At 44.8% G+C, this 16,579-nt stretch overlaps 1 protein-coding gene across 1 annotated transcript in view; it reads left to right on the top strand.

The window, feature by feature from the left end:
• Positions 1–16,579, top strand: part of hiw (MYC binding protein highwire) — a 266,470-nt gene that overhangs the window by 138,823 nt on the left and 111,068 nt on the right. Inside the window, exons 41-46 of the mRNA XM_050182883.3 lie at positions 4,881–5,112; positions 10,332–10,541; positions 11,248–11,303; positions 11,378–11,550; positions 12,513–12,657; positions 14,090–14,275. Of these exons, the coding sequence (XP_050038840.1) occupies positions 4,881–5,112; positions 10,332–10,541; positions 11,248–11,303; positions 11,378–11,550; positions 12,513–12,657; positions 14,090–14,275 (1,002 nt within the window). The remainder of the gene's footprint in view (positions 1–4,880; positions 5,113–10,331; positions 10,542–11,247; positions 11,304–11,377; positions 11,551–12,512; positions 12,658–14,089; positions 14,276–16,579) is intronic.

Genomic DNA, 16,579 nt, shown 5'->3' with positions numbered 1-16,579 from the left:
TAAGCTTCGCAAAACTGCAAGAAATGGTCAAGGTGGCCGGCCCTATCATGGAACGTGCTTGGCATTGCTTGTGCTACGCGCCACCACCACCACCACCACCACCACCACCACCACGTATTGCATGAGCAGCAGCTGATTTGGCCTTCGTTTATTCATCTCCGCACACCACTGCAACGTCCAGCCAAACCCTCCCGGCCCAGCAACGAGAGTGGCAGCTGTAGCCTGTGACAGTTTCAGCTTCTGAGTGTCGATGGTCAACGAGGCTTCACGCTGGAGCCCCGAAATGAAACCCCACACCTGTGCCATTCGCTCGCGCGCCGAACACACGGGGCAACTACACTTCGGCACCGCAACAACTTGGGAGAGGGCCTCAGAACTTCGGGTTTCAAGCGATGCAAGGTATCCTGTGATTTGAGCTGCCGAATAGCAGTATCACGTGTCGGCGGTGTGGCGGTTTTGGCCACATTGCACGCCAATGTGCTGCTGGTAGACCATGCAGCCAACCCCGCTGCAGCACTGCAATTCCCCGGGACACCTACAAGCAGATTGCCCGAGAAATGGACGAGCGTAGCCGCTTCTCCGGACGACGGCTACGCAACGTCCCTGCAAGTGCTCGCAACAGCCGGAAATAAAGAACCACTGCTTGAACTGTTAATTGGTGACAGTGTCCTTTATGCACTCATGGACACTGGGGCAAAAGTGAGCTTAATAAGTAGCCGTGCCATCGCAGCAGCCAAGTGTGCGGGAGCCACCTTCACGGAAGAAGCACGAACCCTGAGGATTGCTCAAGGCTGGTCACAAACTGCACAATCGGTTCACTGTCATATTCGTTGGCAAAGTGGGTCCAGGAAGCCGCGTTCCCTTTTTTTGCCAGAGCTGTGTCACGATGTTGTCCTTGGGTGGGATTTTCTTGAGGTGGCAGATATTTCTCTCCACACGCCCCTGTGCGGATGGTCACTGCACTCTGACCCATATGGAAAATTTTAAAAGGCACCGAAGCGGATGCTGGACACCGACCCTTGTCAGTCTGTACAACAGCATTGCAATGCGATAAGCAAGGTCAAGAGCCTGATGAAAATGTGGCCAGCTCTCTACAGGCACTTTTTGCAGATGTGCAGGATGTATGCCACAATACCACTGAGAGTGGCTAGTGTAGCCTAGAGAACGTTCGGGAGGAGCAGAAGCAGAACCTTAATAACATCCTTGCAGACCATGGCCATATTTTTACCACTCTGCCAGGTTGCACGTCCCTGGTGGTTCACAAAATAGACACAGGCAGCCACCCACCAGTTAGATACAAGGTGCGCCTGGTTAACAGCCATTAGAGAGAAATTCTTGATGGGTGTATCCAAGATTTGCTGGACCAAGACCTCATTGAGTTCTGCTCCAGTTTCTGGGCCAGTGCCCCTGTATTAGTAAAGAACAAAACTGGAGGATATCACTTTGCAGTCAACTGCAGGCCCTTAAATGCAATCACAACTGCACCAGTATATCCCAAGCTCCGCACAGACTGGGTACTGGCTAAGCTCGGCCGCGCTAAGTGGTCCACAAGCCTCGACCTTGCTCAGGGCTTCTTTCAAGTGTCGGTTGCTCCTGAAGATGTACCGAAGACTGCATTTCTGGGCCATAGAGGAGTGTTTCAATTTAAGTGAATGCCATTTGGGGTAGCAGGTGGACCGGCAACATTTCAGTCTCACATGGACAAAGTGTTAGAAGGCATAAAACACAACTACTGCATGGCAATTCTTGACGATGTGCTCATTTATTCAGAAACTTTTGAAGACCACCTACAACATATCAATGAGGTATTGCGAAGAATTGGCTCTGCAGGCCTGACAATCAATCGCAGCAAAGTTGCATGCTGTGAACAGGCATTCAAGTTCCTTGGACATGTAATCTCTCCAGGCAAATTTCAGCCTGACCCGGACAAGGTGTGAGCGGTTGCAGATTTCCCATGCCCTAAAACAGTCAAGGAGCTCCAAATCTTTTTGGGCCTTGTAGTTATCCCCTGGTTTTCTGACAAAGCTAGACCCCTGGCAGCTCTCCTCAAGAAAGGAGCCCATAGGGTTTGGGGTGCCGAGCCACAGACAGCATTTGAGGCTCTGAGGCTAACGCTTGCAGGAGAGGTGGCATTGGCATTGCTTGACCTGAACAGGCCCTTTGTGATTGAAACAGATGCCAGTGGCACTGGCATATCGGCAGTGTTGTTGCAGTAAGTCGAAGGTGAACCTTCGGGCTCCCCCCTGCCAGCTGAAACCGCTACCTGCAGCACAGTCACATAGGTGTCCGTTGGGTGGCACCTACCGCCTCCCATTACCCTGACACTGTGATCAGAAATGCCCGATGCCGTTGCATTCGTAGCAGCAGGGTGGGCCAGTATGCCGACCTGTGGGGCAATCGCGAGCTAGGTAACCCACACCTCTGCAGCAACGGCAGGTAACCCATACCTCTGCAGGTGGCACGAGATGTTTTGAAGTGCAGCGCAAAGTTGTTGTGGCACTTTGTGAGCACGTTTGCATTGTGGGTAGAATTTACGGCACCTTTCATAGCGGAATTCTCTTTCATTGATGCGAAGCACCTTGAAACAAGAACTCGAGTTCCATATGCAGCATCCAGAAGAAAATTTAAAAGAATTTATTTACATGATCGCGGCCTATTATGACCGAATCAGTGGTGAAGTGTCGGAATCAGAAAAGACTGACCGTGTGTTGTAGCAAAAGCACCCGCAACTCCAAGACTGGTAGAGGGCAGACAGTTTACCAATCTTGTGGAGTTGGCTGAGGCAGCTGGTGTCTTCATGAATCGTGCTTGGAGGCGATTGCACTATAAGCCACTGCTGCCTCTGACAGACCAAGTGGTGAGGGACATTGCCTTCCAGTGTCTGCCCAGAACACAGCCCAGAGTGCTGATGGCTGTGGCTGTCATGCCATTTCATTCTCCACTGGCGGCATCCTACTGGCCGTTGCATCCCGCAGTGATACAGACATCCTACCATCGAGACCAGCTACACAGACTGACTGCGTGCAGGTGGCCCAGCAACTTTCCAAACATTGATGGACCATGTGCTACAGAGAATCAATCACCACTTCACTATGGCATTTTAAGATGGTGTTGTAGTCGACTCGGAGACGCTTGGGAGTCACGTTGAGCAGGTGAGGGAAGTACCGCAATGTATTTAAGGTGCTGGCTTGGTGATTATCCCAGATAAAATAAAGGTGTGCCATCACTTCTTTAAGCTTTTGAGCCACATCATCTCACTGGGGCACTGCATACCAGATGAACAAAAGGTGCGTGCAGTGCTAGATTACCCAAGACCCAACACAATTAAGCAATTCAAAGCTTTCCTGGACCTTGCTGGCTATTATAGGAACTTCATCCCACACTTCTTACTGACAGTGCATCTGCTCATGAACCTTTAAAAGAAGAATAAGCCATGGCAGTGAGCAGCGAGTCATGAGCAGGCTTTTGCTGCACTCAAGCAATCCTTAGCTCAGGATGTAGTTTTGGGCCTTCCGGGTCTAAACCGACCTTTCGTGGTTGAAACTGTTGCAAGCAGAGTCAGAATTGCAGCTGTGCTACTGCAGGCTGGCCCTGATGGACTGCAGACGGTTTCCTTCATTAGCAGGGTTTTTGCAGAGGCCGAAAGCCGTTATACTGTCCTGGAGTGGGAGTGCCTTGCAGTAGTGTGGGCAGTGGACAAGTTCAGGGCCTATCTTGAATTTAGGGAGTTTGAGATGTACTGCGACCACTCGTCCTTGTCATGAATGTTTAGCACCAACCAAGCTTCGCTTAGGGTCAAGCGTTGGGTCCTGCAACTGCAGGGCTTCAATTGCTGAATAAAACACAAATGGGGACTGGAAAATATACCTGCAGATGCCTTGAGCAGAGCCCCTCTCCAGTGTGAAGACCACCCAAGTGACAGTCTGCATGAGACACTGTCCCCCATTGCTGCTCCAGAGCCTGAAGCGAAAATTACATTTGGGCAAGCAGCAGCCTTCGAAGAGGATGCCACACTCTTAGGTGACACAGGACGGCTCATCCTAGAACAGGCTCTTGAAGGTTGTGTCTCAAAACTGAAGACGGTGGCCCAAGGGACTAGGCTCCCAAGCTTGGACCCTGATCACCGCCTTCATGATCTGGCAGAGACAACAGAACTGAAACCAAGCGGACTGCTGGTTCAGCAAAGATGCAACAAGAAAGTACCATGGCTAGTGATCACCTCTAACACCAGGCACTGAAGATGGCACACAACCACTCTACTGCAGGCCATGCTGGCAGTCATCGTTCATAACACGATATAGAATATTTTCTCATTCCTAAACAAAGTAAAATGTGAGATTTGTGCATAATGCATTTGGTGGAAGAAATTAGACTTATATACATTTATTTGTCATGTATGTAGTACCATTCCCAATTGGACATTCCCAATTGACAACGCAACAATGTTAGTAATAAAACAAGGGAACACCACATCACCAGATGCACATACAGTATTGTGTTCACAGTACTCGTAGTTCAGAGTATTGTGTTCATTGGAGATAAGTGGGATATTACGGCGCCGCATATTGCTTTAAAGAGATGCAAACATGATGAGACTGGGGAAATAATAAATTGAAAGAACAGTTTCATATATATGATGGCTAAAAGCGAGGTTGTGAACAGTCGTCACTTCCATCGTTCTCTCCCTCGAGGCTCTAATATCCTAAAGAAATGAATATATTCAAGAAATTCAAATATTGAATTCTCAAATCTAATGCAGATTGAATGGCAGAAATTACTTTATTCATGTTAGAAATTTTGAATATTTGCACACCCCAACTGAATGTACAGGAACTTTCTTGTGCCATACAACTGGTCTGCACCCGTCTATCTCTGAACAGGTCAAGTTTGCTCCCAGTGTTCGCTGGATGGCACTGGAGTTTGACCCCCGGTGTGGCACCACTCAGGTTGAGGACAGCCTTCAATTGTACATTCCCAGTCATAATGGCCTGGGTCATGTGTTGAGCACAGGTCGGAGCGATGATGTCGACGAAGATGCCAGCAGTCCTTTCTGGCCAGTCCTGCAGCGCTTTCACAAATCAGAGTGGCCTACGACAGCTGTCATTCTCCCAGGTGAGTATTGTGTCGACTAATTTAATATCAGTGATATTAATCCAAAATTTAGGGTCGGCACAAATGGTGTCCAGCAGAATGCACTGACATGGACAGAAAGGGATGACTACAGACACTGGACTAGCAACTGAATCATTGTGTCTGTCGTCGTTGTCAGTTGTGTATGTCAGACTAGCATCTGAATCATGTGTCATCGTCCCTTGCTGTCCGTGTCAGTGCGTCCTGCTGGAAAGCATTTGTGCTATGTGAAACCAACGAGCTCAGGCAAACACTATTCAGGACCAGTTTAGAAGAGCTTTGTGGGAGCCTCATTTCTGGGTACAGACATAAAAAATCCTTCTCAGGCTTTTTGTCTGTGCCCCAAACATGGGTAAGCTGGTGAATAAACATTGAGTGATTACCACATTTAGAAGTGATAGGATGGTGCTTCTTCATGCATCATTTAATTGTTGCCATAATTTATGCTTTGGAATTGAGTGAAATGAATGGGTTGGATCGCATACGGCAGGCATTGTCAGCTCCTGACTGGAAGCTTGCCATTATCATTGAAAAGGAAGGTGTACAATCAGTGCATTTTACCAGTGCTGACATATGGGGCAGAGACTTGCAGATTAACAAAGAAGCTTGAGAACAAGTTAAGTACTGCGCAAAGAGCGATGGAACCAAGATTGCTAGGTATAACGTTAAGAGACAGAAAGAGAGCGGTTTGGAACAAATAGCAAATGGGTATAGACAATACTTTAATTGACATCAAGAGAAAGAAAATGGAGCTGGGCAGGTCATGTAATGTGCCGTTTAGATAACCGTTGGACCATTAAGGTTACAGAATGGGTACCAAGAAAAGGGAAACATAGTCGAGGATGGCGGGAGACTAGGTGGAGTGATGAAATTGGGAAATTCGTGGGCGCTAGTTGGAATCAGTTGGCGCAGGACAGGGGTAATTGGAGATCACAGGGAGGAGCCTTCGTCCTGCAGTGGGCATAAAACAGGCCGATGATGATGATGATGATGATGATGATGATGATGATGATGATGATGATGAAGTGATCAAAGTCGCAAGAATGGGAAAGAATAAATCGTTATACAGTGGTAGTTGGTGAAAGATGTAGTTGATAAGTGCCCCTTGCAAACCGCGACTTCATACTTTAGCATAGCTCCCACATAGTTTCCTGTCATAGGGCATTTCTCCTTCTGTTCTCCACATATTTTGTGTAGGTATTTCTTGTCAAATGTGTAGTCTAGTCTGTTTCTTCTACTTGGAAAATTTGTTGCAGCTTGGGTCTTTTCCAGTACAAGGAAGTTGTGCCTGCTCATGCTATTACGAAACAGATTTGTTAATTAAAGTGCAACTTTGTAAATAATTTACTTATTCATCCTTCATGTCAGCCCTCCTGCTTTTTTTTTGTGTATTATTCTTAGTATTATTTTTCATTTTTCAAATATTCCCAGGTATTTACTTCTTATTCCACTTTTGCACTGTTAACCCTATATGTATGAGCTGCCTACAGGCAGAAAACATCCCAAACATTCTTTTTTTTTTTTGCCAAGTTCTGGTTTGGAGTACAAATTTCTTGGCTAAATGCCTTCAGCCAACACTGAATGAAAGGCAGCAAGCATCATTTATGAAATTAGAGCCTGATACAGAGGACAAGAAAGAAGTTTGCTGTGCGATTAGCTCTCTTTTTAAAGCATGGTCAGAGGAGAAAGACCGATGCACTTCCCTCGCCAGAGTAGTATCACCCAGATAATGTAGATGAAATGCAATGTACACTTCTGTTTCACATCCATCGAGGACTCTCTGTATAAGCACACATAGCCATAGGTGGCTTGGGGTGAAGCTCACTTTCCATTTTCTGCTTAGTTATTACGCGAAATATTTTTTTTTCTTTTCAATTGAAGCTTTTCAATAAATATAGGGTTGTGTGAATAATTCGATTCGTGCATCAAATATCTAATATTCCGTTTTACAAATGTTCTAATTGCGAAATAAATATCTAATATTTCATTTTTTGAATATTTGGTATAGCACTCAGTGCCGAGACACCTGCACAGTACCGCATGTAACATGCACTGTGGAGCCCCTTGTACTCGACACCTCGTGAGTGAGCGCCTCAGTTGCAGTCTTTGACTCTTACTGCGAGCGCTTCTGCCTAAGGCGCTCGTCGACGTTGGCCCGATGCAGGGATCGTGCACACAACTAAACACTGCAATCCGCAGTACAGAGTCGCGTTGCCTGGGGCCAAGGTTTGTCCAGGTCGACAAAACCGATTGAAACAATAACACAACACAGACAGAGAGAACGGCAACAAGAACAGTGCATATTTTGTAAAGTGCCAAAGCATGTGTGGAGATCATGCCAACTAGCTGCTGGAAAGTACGCAAGTATGCAGATAATGTTGGACACACAGCAACAAAGTTAACGCCGCTTCATCAGCTGTCAATCTAACCTGTACGTGTGATCTCTGGACCAATCACTTATAAGGCACCTGTACAAACATAGCAGCAGGCGTCCAGTGGTTTCCACCCTGTTACCACATTGGGCATTTGGCCTAATTGGTGCTGCTTCGTCGAACATCAGCGACTAAAGTCACGGTTTGTTGCCAGATTGACGCAGATTTATTTGCAGCAGTTGCGCGACACTCGGGATTCAGACAAGCCGCCTCACTAACTAAAGAAATGGAATGCCAAGAAAGGTGTTCAAGGACAGCAGCCATCTTGGCAACAAACCGTACGGCAGCCTTTCATTCTCGATGCTGTTCGTAGATGCACATTAGTCTCTTTGTAGGTTTCAGCAACCTGTCGCAAGACTAGCTTTAGATTACACTGATGGCGTGAAAGGGTCATGTGACTAATGTGCTGACTGCTCAGCTAGCCACGTTTGCCTGGCTGCATACATTTAGGTGGACATTGAATGGACAAGGATGATGAGAGGGGGGGGGGGGGGGGAGCATCGCACAAACTTGCCATGACCCTTCAGATTCAAGAATCTTTGACATGTGGCAAATCATGCCGAACTTGACAATGAAAAGGCGCCTGCCCTTTACCATTGGTGCCGACCTCGGTCGATTGGCACACCAGCATGCAACGATCGCTATGTACATGTGATGCCCGGTCCAAGCTCTCGTCTGCCATGCAGATTGGCCTTACGATGACCCACTTGCTGTAAAGATGGGAAAGCCCTTCTGTATTTTGGAGGAAAACAACTAAGAACCTCACTAATATTCAGTCAAGCGTTACATCACTAATTCTTCAGCTTCAAGCAATAAAAGCACACAATTATATTAAATAAAATTCAATTCTCGGCTTTTAGGGGCCAAAACCACGATTTAATTAGGAGGCATGCCATAATGAGGGACTCCGGATTAATTTTGACCACCTGGGGTTCTTTAATGTGCACTTAATGCACAGTAAATAGGTGTACTTGATTTCACCCCCCTTAAAATGCAGCTGCAGCGGCCAGGATTCGATCCCATGCCCTCCGACTTAGTAGTGCAACACCATAGCCCCTACACCACTAGAGTGAGTTTAATTCTATTCAATAGGCATCCTATCATTAAACAAATTATTCTTTAGACCATCATATACTATAACAGCTGTAATCAGTGCTGGCATACTAATTGGAATTTTCCTTCAATAAAAGTATCCTGTAAATATATCTTGATTTCTATGTATCAAAGTTATTGATAGCTTGTGATCAGCATCGTGATTTCTTACCCAAAATTTGTAGGCATTAACACTTGTGATAAATTTCTTGATATTCGATTTAATGTATGGCTTTTCTTTCTTGATTTGAAATCTAATATTCAATATTTACACATCTCTAATCAAATATTCTTATTCCCCATGTATTTTGTACAATAAACTGGCCTAAGAACTTGTTAAAGGGCTGAGGGGAGCTAGGAGTGCACTATAATAGCTGTGCTTCAATACAGAAAGACTGCAGGCATATGCCGTACTTGCACGATTCTAACGCGCACTTATTTAGAATAAAAGATGTATTCAAGTTTCCATGTGCATTACATTCATAACTAATTCTACTCAAAATGAAAAATGAAACCGATTCTTAATAAAAATAAAGAGCTCAGTGAAAAGTAGCTAGCCACACTGCCATAGAACGGGTTGTCTGAAGAAAGCGATGCTCGGAGACATCGCAAGGTGGATCCATGGTGCGTGGAATGCCCTCCTGTAGATGATGGTTGCGCTATTGTTCAGAAGTGTGGCATTTCTAATGCATTAAATGGAATTGGAGATTACTTTCTTTGGTCGGTGGACAGCAAAAAGAAGGTGTCGTCGGACTCTGATAGCCACTAGCCGCTAAGATTCAGCTGTATGCGTGTCTGTGTGCCTTTGTGTGTTCCATAATATTGTTTCAACGGGGTACACATTGTCTCAGGTTTCGTTACTTGATGTGTGCAGTAGAACCAGCACCAAGTTATTTTTTTGTATATTTGGACAGTAATATAACTGTGCGTTACAATCGGTGGCATGGTAGAATCGGGCAAATACAGTAACTCTTTCTGGCACCAACTAATCCTGTCTATTTAAAATACAGCTTTGATGCATTCATTACATCTGCAGCATCATTAAAGACATGTAATAGCAGAACAGAATTGTAATCCTGAATTTTCCAGCCAGTTTTACGAGGTCTTGAAATATACACTCCACGCATGAACTCTCAAAGATGCCTAAAGTGTGGAAGCAATACAGTGTCAGATATTTCACATTAATTCTGCTTAGACAGCAGCAAGCTGCTTCAGAAAGCTGCCTAGTGCAAATAATTACTGTCATAGACTAGAAGAGAACCCACTGCCTGACAACATACTAGTGTCACAGCAGATAAGTTGACATCTATCTCATAATTCTTTTGACAAACACACTTGATGTGTACTAATCAATTTTTGAACACAATCTAGTCACAAGCACTTTTTAAGGTGTTTCTGATGCATTTAAGACATTTTTAGTGTTTTCCTTAGTGTTTCTTGTTTTGAGGTGATTTCTTAGGATTTGCAAACACACAGTGCCTGAAAGGGATTTGTTTTCAAAGGGCTTCTGTCACTGCATATGCATGAGATGGGGGACAGAAAGATATGAAAGCTTTCTTCATGTCTGCCCTTTCTACTGCTTTCTTCTCTCTTTCTGGCGCTTCTGTGTGTTGCTCAAATCACTGTTAAATTGTCACCAACTAGAGTGAATGTCAATCTTGCATACTCTTTCCCCAGGGAACCAGCTGGTGTTCTCACTGGAGACTGCTTCGGACTGTGCCAAGGACAACAAAACCAGCTCGTATGGGTTCCGTTGCCAGGTAGCTGGGTATGAGGGTGTCTCCCCCGGCTCAGCAGGGGGCTTGCTTCATCTCGAGAAGGAACTGTCGTACCTTGGTGGCATGTGCGCCGCTTCCCTGCTCCGTCGTGACCTCATCCTCCCGACAGGTACAGTCCTGTTGGTGCCGAGCATGCAGCCGGTGCATGCACAGAACATGCAGGCATTGTTGCTTTTTTCCCCAGGTTTTGTTTTTAGTTAAGGGGGCAATCGAACTTTTTCTGTTGAAGGCTTTAGACTTGCTTTTGCTTTTCATGTACTATCAGTAATCAATCAAATATATACAACGGAGTGCATGATTATTGTGGAACCTAGCAAAAAAAACCAAAATACTGAGACATGTACAACCAACTGTGATGTGTTGCTCGGGGTTGCTCAACATCTGAAGAAAGAAATAGGAATTATGTTTTGGAATTCTGATGGGTCTCTGGTTCACATATCTGTAGCTCGGGTTTGTATGCAAGCGACGTCCAAACTATCGGTCTTTCGCTGCTTTTCTGTGCGTGGTGCGAGCCTTGTAATTATGTGTTCTTGTCTTCTCATTTTTGATAATTTCTTCATATGTACTGTCCACTCCTGCCCACGGCCTTCTCTGAAGGCTGGCAGTATTTATCAAATAAAAATAAATAAATAATTCCTTTTGGTTTATGCTTTTGACGTGTCTGATAACTTCATTCCTTCCGTGCTCAGCTTACCAGTAATGACATGGAGCCTCATTCAAACATCACTTCATTTATCTGATTAAAGTTTAGTACCATTTATCACATTTTATTACGGAACCCATGCTAATTGTGGTGCTCTCCTTTCTTGCAATAGTGTTGCCAAGTGACATGGAAGAGGACATGGAGGTAGCAGAGCCTCTTGCACGTCAGGTGAGGAACACAACAATTTATGTGGAACTGTAACTTATGATTTATTAATTTTATTGCATTTTCAACCCTTCCAGGTGTTTAGCAGCCATTCAGCATTGCTCTCACGGGGCTTTGCGCTTGCGCATCTGCCCACAATACAGCAAGCATTGGAAGGTTCGTTGTCATTCAGCGACCACTCCAATGAACGACCTTTCCTTCATGACTTTGTGTCATGCACACCTGGAACAAGTGGTGGCCGGCTTGCAAGGTGATGAATTGTTAACAGCTGTTCTGATGGTGTAATAACTGCAGTTTAATCATTTGTGATTATCTTGCGTCTTAATTATTTAGTTTCCTGCTGGACACATTGAGTTCATTAAATACATTTCTATCTTTTGCCGACTGTATAAACCATAGGCACTTGCATGGCCCTATGGAGGAAAAAAAAAAAATGACTAGGAGAGAGCGTGGCATCAGGCAGCTAGTCTCGGCAAGCCAACCTCCTCTGACACCACCCCTCCCTTCCTTCCTTGAGGGCCCATCTTCATGTTGGCTATTGGGAAATAGGCCCTCGAATGTTGCCGGAACTTTCAGGGCATTGTTTGGTTCATGGTAGCACTTAGAAACGCTCTTGTCACATTCAACCCTCGTTACGTGCTCTCCGCTGTACTCTTTGTGCAGTCGGTGGCTGAAAATTGGTACCTCTTATGTATCATGTAGTGAGGGAATATTTCCCATAAGCCTTTCCCTTATATTTTTTTATGACTAGGCTTCAAGATTGTGGCACTGCACTCCCTCCTAGTCTTTTTCCCTCCATGCATGGCCCACTGTGTTTCAAAATTCTACAACTTGCACTCAAAATTGCATTGTTACGCATCATACAACACTTTGGATCCACAGTTAAGGTCTACAAGCTGATCTCTCTCTTCGATTACTGTCAGGCTTGCATCTTGAGGAAAGAAACAAAAATTTTTTTACTTAGCGTTTCTGTTTTTGACAAAATCTGCCTGACTTATGGGTATGGTGTACTTGTTAATACAATGCAGAGAAAAAAAATATAGGTTTTTTTTTTAGTAGGAATGGGAATTGAGCTTCGCAGAATACAATTTGCCCTCCTTACCATTCAGTAAAATTGTAAGGATGCTTGGGTGCTTTTTCTTTATACATATTTTAATTTTGTGTTCACACCTTCTTTTTTTTGTGCATGTGTGTGCTTTTCATTGTTACCAGGTGGCTGCAGCCTGAGTGCTGTGTGGACCCAAAGCAGTGTGAATTGATCTGCAGTCAGGAGGAGCTCAAATGCGGGTGGCCATCTGTCATCACAGTCTTTACGAGAGACCAGTATGCATACTTGGTGCATGTGCCTAACATGAAGGTACTTCTTGCTGCTTGTATTCTTTCAGCTGGCAAGATGTTACAGTGACTGGATCATTTTTCACATCCTACTACCACTGTGACTGAACTGCCTTGCTTTTATTATTTTTATTTAGATTTTTGCTATTCAGAGTGTAGCCAAAAAGCACTTGAACCACATGCTATGCATCAGAAGGCATATAGTTCCAAATTATGGCAAATTATTTGTGATATCTGTGAGTGACAATTCAGAACCAAGTTTGCTTTGTAAGTGCATCAGAAACGTAAAGAACCCAAACACATACACCTCTTTCTTGAAGTGCCATTTTATTCAGAGTGGTTAAGTCACGTGGTTAATTCCAATGACAGATTCGGAGCACTTCTGGTAGTAGTTTTCTGCTCCTTGCGGAGCAAGTCTATACCATTGGGAGATTGAGAGTGCCTCCCATATCTTTCATTGGCAGATTGAGAGCAGCTCCGCCACTACATCCACTTCACGGAGCAGCGCTCTCTACTCCGCAAAAATTGATCTTAGTCGACTGGAGGTCGCTTGATATCAGGCGCAGGCCACCCACAGCCAACATACCGCTATGGTGTGCATGCCCATGAATGCGAATCACGGTCTCTTGAAAGCAGTGAATGCTTCTTTGCATTGTCAACTTTCACTTTTACTGCTTGCGGAGAGGAATGATTCATCTAGCTCAAGTTTTAACTTAACCAGCGGGAACTCAAGCAACGAAGAAGCTTTGGAAGTTGGTGTATTCAAGCAAGCTTTTGACATCATGTTTCGGCCACCAGCCAAGAGACCGAAAGTTGCGTGTTTTGTCGATGACGTCTTTTGCCAGTATTCGGATGAAGCTGTAACAACGGCTCCTTTTTGAATGTTTGGATTTTAACAGCCTTTACTTTGGTTGATCAAATGCAGATCCGAAGGCACTTCAGGATCTCTCAATGTGTTGCCACCGAACTGATCGCGGGCTTCGCTGCGTCTTCGATGTGCCCGACACACAATCACGGCGACAAGAGAAATAGGCTTAAATGCGGTGTGACTTCCATTAGAATACAGGAGGCTAAAAAGAAACACGAAACTTCTAAACACAAGGCGCATGCGAGTTCAAGCCGAAAACGGCGAAAAATGCCAGGAACACTTGGTGCTTTCGGATGCGGATGTGCGCTAGCGCCCTGCCAATTGCTCTGGCGGGAGTGCCTGTGGTTCAATTGCAGATTTCATTCTGTTGCCCTCCGCGGTAGCGGAGTGCTTCGCTGCAGAGTTCGTCGGCCTCTCAGAATCTGCCGTTGGAATTTGCTAACAGACTGCTTACTTACTTGCTATTTTAATATCTTATCATTGTGTTCATTCATTGACTACACCTTGGCGCATGTACAAGTGTTGTGGTCTAAGTCCCTTCCTTTCTCTATGTTCTCATGCTTATTGGAATGCTTTACTTATTCAGGTGGAAGTGAGGGCAGTGCCTATGAATGCCTACAACCAGGAGCATGCTCCAGGCTCAGCAGGAGCTGGCTCAAATGACCAGACTGGCCTCCTGACCTTTGGTGGCCACCCGCCCCCATCACTGGATGTCCCATACGAAGTCACTGTGAGAGACAAGATGCTCTACTATGCCATTACCACAATGAGGGTGAGTCACAAGGAACTGCTACTAGCATGGTAGGAGGTATAGGTGTCTTCAGAGGTTGAAACACAGGCATGTGTTGTACACAGGTAGGTTCCTATTATCAGCGGTCTCCTTCTTTTCACTGCAGAGGTTTGTAATGGAAATAATGTGGCTGCAGTTAGCAAAAGCCTTAAGTACAAGCCTTGGAACAGAACTTGTAATTAGTCTGGGCAGTGAAACCACACTTAGCCTTGGTTTTAATAAAGTCATATGAAAACGGACACAACTGCATTGTACACAGTATACCAGTGAGAAAGAAAAAGGCTTAAAAAGTATTGTGGCTAACACTGTTCAACATTGTGTACGTGAGCAGAGGATTTTCACAGAGATCCTTTGTGCAGCAGCAGGTGTTTCTTGCTTCCAAATTCTTCCATAGACCTTCAATATTTTTGAAGCAGGGTTCACTGCACATCTAGTCCAGTATGAATAGCTTAGCTTGTGCTAGATGAGCTATTGAATTTGGCATTCTTACACCACTGGCGAGGAAGGGACAGTAGTACCAGATCTGCATTAGTAGTGCTTGTGCCTTTGCTTGTATTTGAAGTGTGACATTCATCATATCGATTGCCTCCTTCAGTGTATGTGGGCCCACCTGTGAAATTTCACATAATGTGCATTACAAAGTGTTTGCAAAACTACGCTCTGTTTCGGTTAGTTTTTGTCAACATCTTAGTATAGATACATGTCCGAAAGAAACTGCTCGAATAAATTTCACTGTAATTGAGAGAACTGCGCCTTTTAAGTGCTTGATACTTTTAAATAGGGTGTGCGAATATTCGAAAAGTTCAAATATAATTATTATATATAATAATAATATATATTAATATGGATATTGTATACTATACGAATATTGCTACGTGGTAGTGACGGTGAAGAAGGCAGCAAAACTGTGAATGACAAAACTAGTGTTTCATTGGGTGAACCTGTGCCCTCAAAAGCAAATTACACTTAAAGAACAACGATAGCGGCGAACACAGTTGGCGATCGTGGAAAGTCTGATGAGCGGGTCAAGTGCGTCGGTTTTTATACATCAGTCATCGCAGGTTCCAGAGTAATCGCTGGTGCCCGCGTGTCTCCTTGAAAGTTCTACGCCATTCGCGTCGCGCATACATGAAATCAGATTACACAAGGTTCGCTAACAACAGACAGCAGAAAGAACTATCGATAACTTTTGAGAAACTTCCGATACATGCAGGCGCGGCCTGCGCTGTGCGATAACATTTGTTAGGCAGTGATACGGGGTCACCCGATGAAGATAAACAAGTACATATGTCAATATTATATTATATTATATTAATACGTATAATATATATACAAATATTATAATAATATTAATATTATCATAATATTCGTATTCGATTTGTAAAATAGATATTCGAAAATGTTCAAATATTCAGTTGGATGCGAATATACGAATCGAATCGAATATATTGCTGGTCGTGCAGGAGCAAACATGGTTCTTAGCATTTGTTCCTATCTAATATAAGACTATGGGGGCGATATTGTGCTGAATTTTGTAGTCATTTCATGCTGCTAAAGAAATTCAGCCTCTAAAGCACACTTAGCCACTAAATGTCTAAACTCTATGGAAAAGCCAGCCTCTCAGTAGCAAGGGGCACGGGTATGTGGACAGTGAGGGTGCACTTTTTATTTTCTTTATTTATTTGTGCAGTGCCACCGCCAATCCTGAGCATATTGCTTAGCAGCAAGTGCGATGAGTAATGACTGGCACAGCATCAAATGCCTCCAATTTTATGGGCATTTGGTGTGGTATAATCAGGCACAGGCTGGCGAGGACAGCTAGAGGGAATTACTAAAGTTTCCAAGTTAACATGAGCCAATACACAATGTTTTAGTATAACAAATACTATAGTTGTGGACAATTTTAGAAAAAAGGGGCGTTTACTCCTCCAAGGCCGGTGGTGGGAGCGCGCGATGCCTCAAGCGGTGCCTATGGGCTATTTCGTGATAAGTCTCGCAGGGTTCTTCGTCTCTCTCCTCCTCGTTCACGCCGTCCGCATTCACGGACGAGGTTCGGCGCGCGAGATCTCGAGCCAAACTGTGAGCCGACGCATTGCCGGGCACGGCCACGAGAGCGGGGGTCCACACGAGGGTTTTCAAGCCGCTTAGGGGGTGCCGCTTAAGGACATGGTACGCCTGTTTGGAAATTCTACCACGGAGTAAATTGCCGATGGCTTGCTTGCTATCGCAGATGACGGTATTGGCTTCCGCTTGCATGGCCATGGCAATCGCAGTCTCCTCCGCTTC

Source organism: Dermacentor andersoni, chromosome 4, assembly GCF_023375885.2.
Source record: "Dermacentor andersoni chromosome 4, qqDerAnde1_hic_scaffold, whole genome shotgun sequence".
Classification (NCBI taxonomy): domain Eukaryota; kingdom Metazoa; phylum Arthropoda; class Arachnida; order Ixodida; family Ixodidae; genus Dermacentor; species Dermacentor andersoni.
The sequence above is the reverse complement of the archived record's forward strand: the minus strand, read 5'-3'. Positions and strand labels throughout refer to the sequence as shown.